The following is a 4,907-nucleotide window of genomic DNA, read 5'->3' as shown; positions in this document are numbered from 1 at the left end:
CTGGAGCTTCAGCACCGAGCCGCAGCCCAACACCGCCAATCGCGTGCACAAGCTTGTCGCAGGCAGAGTCCTCGGCGGCGGCAGCATCCTCAACTTCGGCGGCTGGGGCAGAGGAGCCTCGGCTGACTACGACCAATGGGCGAAAACCGTCGGTGACAACCGATGGAGCTACAACGGACTGCTGTCCTATTTCAAGAAGACAGAGCATTTCCTTGATCCCAAGGCTGACCCGAACCAGCATGGCTTTGACGGGCCGTTCTACGTCTCGGCTGTGTCGGGGGACGCAGAAAGAAAATATCCCCTCCGCGACCCCATCAAGGCGGCGTGGACATCCCTCGGGGTGAAAGAGAACCCCGACAACTGCTCCGGCTCGGTGGAGGGCATCAGCGAGAGTCAGGAGAACTTTCACAACGGCGTGCGCCAGCCGTCTGCGCTGGCGTACAACCTCGACGGGGTGCAGGTCGTGACGGGGGCTGTTGCGCACCGCGTGCTGTTTTCCCAGAAAGACGACCAGCCCGTGGCGACGGGCGTCGAGCTGGTAGATGGCCGGCAGTTCACTGCCCGGAAGGAGATCATCATCTCGGCGGGCGCGCTGAAGACGCCGCAGCTGTTGCTGCTGTCGGGTATCGGCCCGGCAGACACGCTGTCGAAACACGGGATTCCTGTCATCAAGGACAACCCTGAGGTGGGCAAGCATCTGTTCGACCATTTCGCCCTGTTCCAGATCTTCAAGCTGCGCAACCCGGAAAAGGGACTGGCGATGGGCAGTCCCGGCTTTGCCAACCCGGCCTACTTGAAGGGTCTTCCCTGCGACTGGATCGTCAACCAGGCCGTGCCGGCGGAAACGTTGGAGAAGGCGATCGCGGCAGATGAGGCCAACCCGGCGACCAAGTCTACGGGGGTTGATTTCCGCGCGTTGCTGGCTCCAGGCCGCAGCCATGTGGAATCGATCGTGATGTATGGGCCGCTGGGCGCCCCGGGGGTCCCGATGGACGGGACGTACGTCGCTACGTCCGTGATGCTGCAGTTGCCCACATCGCGGGGGAGCATCAGCATCAAGTCAGCATCTCCCAGCGACCCGCCATCCATCGACCCGAACTACTACGCTACGGAGACGGACCGGACGATCCTGATCCACGCGACGCGGCGGAATCTACAGGCGCTGCTGGAGACGGAGGCTGGGAAAGAGTACTTCGAGATGGAGGTAGCGCCGCCAGGGCTGCCGGCGCTGACGTCGCAGTCGTCAGACGCGGATATTGACGCGCGCATCCGGACGACGGGCATCGCGCATTTCCACTCTGCGGGCAGCGCGGCCATGGGCAAGGTCGTTGGCACGGATCTGCGGGTGTACGGGGTGGACGGGTTGCGCGTGGTGGATGCGAGTGTGTTGCCGGTGCCGATCAGCGGGCATCCGCAGGCGACGCTGTATGCGGTGGCTGAGCAGGCGGCGGATCTCATCTTGAGCAGGTAGACGAGTGAGCTGACAAGCGGAGCGAGTCATCTAGTTGCTAGTTGAGATGAAGATTTGTTAAGAGCTGTCGACACAATGTACTCGTCATATCATGTCATATCATATCAGATCAGACCAGTTAGTAAGGATCAGTCAGTATCAGTTAGGTATATATATATGTATGTACATACATAGGTAGCAACTCACAGGATCAATCATTATAGGATTTGATAATAGGTAGTGACCACCATGATCTTATCCAGGAGTCAGTTGTCAATCTAGTACGCAGTTACCTGCCTACCTAGGTAGAGGTATAGTACAGACTACACAACTGGACACACCAAGTCCATATACGAAGTACTCTGCACTCTGAGGCAATCGTATACAGCAGACCCGTATTCATTCCATCTCGTCAATTCTTCCAAGGTTCCTACGCAGTATTGGAATTCGCTGATGGTGGGTATTGATAGATAGATAGATAGACTGATAGACTGATAGACTATTTATTAGTATTATTACCCTCTGAATTGATTGAGTGATTGATTGATTGATTCCTCTGGAGTGTATAGAGTATATGGAGTGTATATATATACTACACTCCTTTACACTTGCTCAATGCATATCATTCATCCGGTGGTTGTTATTTTATTTGTTTTCGTTGGTTGCTTGGTGATGATGATGATCAGGGTAATCAATCAATCAATCAGTCAGTCAATCAGTCAGTCAGTCAGTCAGTCAGCTAGCAAGTCAGTCAGTCAGGTAGTTAGTTAATTAGTTAATTAAGTACCTAGGTAGTTTATTTAACACTGTCCAGGTCCTGGCAGTTGCATTCAGTGTATAGCATATGAATTCAATCATACGTATGTAGAAGTATTTACTATTTTATATTATCATCTGGTGTAACTTCATAGTTGACTATATTATTAGATTAACAATCTTACTCTGAGGACTTGGACTTACATACGGTGCTCTGTACTAGATAGTGTACTGTTCAGTATTAGTAACTAGGTCATCAGTGCTCACTGACTGCTCACTGCTCTGCTCATGACAGATGACAATGTAATGTTCATGACTATGAACAAGTTGTGAGCTACCTGCTTACATACCTACCTGCCTAAGCTGTCATGTCATTATCAAATAGGTGACTGTTAGTGGCCCTGCAGGACTGTATATACTGTCTGGATCCATCCACCTACCTAGAATAGTGAACCTAGCTAGTACTGTACTGTACAGTACAGACATACACACTTCCAAGGTTAGTGCCAAGGGTACCCATCTTCGAGACCTAGTACACTGCCAAGGTTATAGAACCTTAGATAACTACCGACAGTAGTACTCCGTAGTTAGTAATAATCATGGCTCACAGAGAAACTGACAGACAACTGACAGCTGACAGTCGTAACTACCGAGTCTACGGAGTATGCAGGACCAAGTCTGTCTACCGAAAGTCAGTCGATCAGCCTACTGAGTACAGCACGGGGGACGTTTCTGCGTCTCTGGGCGGGATAGTGAAGCTAATTAATTAAGGACCGAGTATTGTATTACCGAGTACACACAGTACATAGTTAATTAACTTCAATCTAAATCTGGAAGGTAAATAAATAAATAATAAATAACCCTCTATGATTATTGATTATTATCCCGGGTATGATGCAATAATGCCGATGATTGGTAGACTGGTAGGTACATATATATACCTAGGTAGGTAGGTAAGGTATGTCGTGATCCCATATCTCTCTCCCATTATTTGGCTCAACAGTTCAATACTTCAATGGTTCAATTCAATAATGCTTCAGCAAAGGAACCATAATTTATCTTCAATCATGTGAAATGCATTTCATTCCATTTCGTTCCATTCTGTTCCATTTCATTTTGTTTTGTTTCGTTTCATTTCGTTTCGTTAACTATTTAACTTTCTACCTTTAGCTTAACCTTGCACATACACCGTGCACCATAGATCTCAGCCCAGTTCACTGACAGTGATACTGATGGTAGCCTGGGTTGTCCAATATGCTACTGATGGCCTGGTCTTCTACTGTCAGTATATGCTGATACCGATAGCCCCGGGGCGATAGATGGTAGACATCATGATAGGGATGAGACACTCAGGGCCCAGGTTCCCGGAGTACACAGGAAACCTCTACTCCGTACAGTACAGAGTACGGAGTACTTTGTACAGCAGAGTAGTGGACACTGGACAGTAGAACATGGACCCCACGACAGAACCTCCCAGGCTCCCCCAGCAGGAACGGATGAACAGCCAATGGATTTGTATTACCTAGGTTCCTAAATTAGCTAGGTAGATGAAGAATTTGGGGGCCAAAAACATGAATGCATCATGATTGGTGACGGTAATCTGGTGGGCACTACCGAGTACAGTAGTGCTATTGTGCATTGATGTTATTGTGCATTTGCATGCAGCTAGAATAAGCTAGGATTGGACTCAGAAATTAAAGTTTGGCTAACGAACCCTAACCTTCAAGCTAAGCCAACCATACCATACCCTGTAAAGGCTTTAAAACCCCACCCCACCTAACATTAACTTAAGCTAAACTTTCAAACCCTAACCTTACCTAGGTAAACTTTACCTAAGCTGCTCAGTAATTAACTACTGTAAGATTTTACCTGAAGGGATCTATGGAGGACAGGGTATGGTCAGCCGTATCCCGGAGTAATTACCGAGTACCTACATTGGTCCTTTGATGGGTACCTTAGGTACAGCATTACTACGTACAGTACCTAGGTAGGTAGGTACATTACCTACGCAGCGCCACACCTGGCACGGGTAGTACTGTACACTGAGTTCATTGCAGTACAGTGCACACTGCACGCACACTTGCTCGCCAGGTGGCATTTTTTCTCGGCAGTTAATGCCCATGGTAGAGGCTAGGCTAGGTAGGCAAGGGAATACTGGAGGCTGGAGCAGTCAGATCCCGAGTCCCGGTATTTACGGACTACCGCGGACTACCGCGGGGTACCGATGGAATACCGACGGAGTACCGACAGTTAGCTGAGGTATGGAGGTTACAGGTAAGAATAGTCAGTCAGGGAATTGCGCTCGTTGGTAAACGTGTCTGTCATTATTTTTCATATCCAAAGAATGCGATGTATCCGTATATACATGTCATATATCATGTCATATCGTAGAGGTCATAAAAGGAATGAAACAAACAAATAATCAAACAGAGGTATCTGGCTGCCTGCCGGAGAGAAACCAAAAAAAAAAACGCAAGAAAATGTCGTAACAAACTTCCTCGCTTGCGCCAACAGAAATAAAAAAAATCCAATGTAGAACACCAGCTGTTGAGCTCACATCGTCAACAACTGCTGTTCCTTTTTGTCTACCTTCTCCTCATACAGTTTGCTGGCATACTCTGCCAGCAGGCCAGCGACTGTCGTCCCTCCAACAATCAGACTCCCCCACGCAAACCACCAGGCCGAAATGTGCGGCTTCGCC

At 48.8% G+C, this 4,907-nt stretch overlaps 1 protein-coding gene across 1 annotated transcript; it reads left to right on the top strand.

The window, feature by feature from the left end:
* Positions 1 to 760: 760 nt before the first annotated feature.
* VTN77DRAFT_3768 (uncharacterized protein) lies at positions 761 to 1,471 on the top strand (the record flags this gene model as incomplete). Its single annotated transcript, XM_069419752.1, has 1 exon — positions 761 to 1,471. One exon carries the CDS (start codon positions 761 to 763, stop codon positions 1,469 to 1,471), a length of 711 nt encoding a protein of 236 aa, XP_069278118.1.
* Positions 1,472 to 4,907: the final 3,436 nt, after the last annotated feature.

Source organism: Rasamsonia byssochlamydoides, assembly GCF_041956645.1.
Source record: "Rasamsonia byssochlamydoides strain NRRL 3658 unplaced genomic scaffold VTN77scaffold_27, whole genome shotgun sequence".
In the NCBI taxonomy this organism is placed as follows: Eukaryota; Fungi; Ascomycota; class Eurotiomycetes; order Eurotiales; family Trichocomaceae; genus Rasamsonia; species Rasamsonia byssochlamydoides.
The sequence above is the reverse complement of the archived record's forward strand: the minus strand, read 5'-3'. Positions and strand labels throughout refer to the sequence as shown.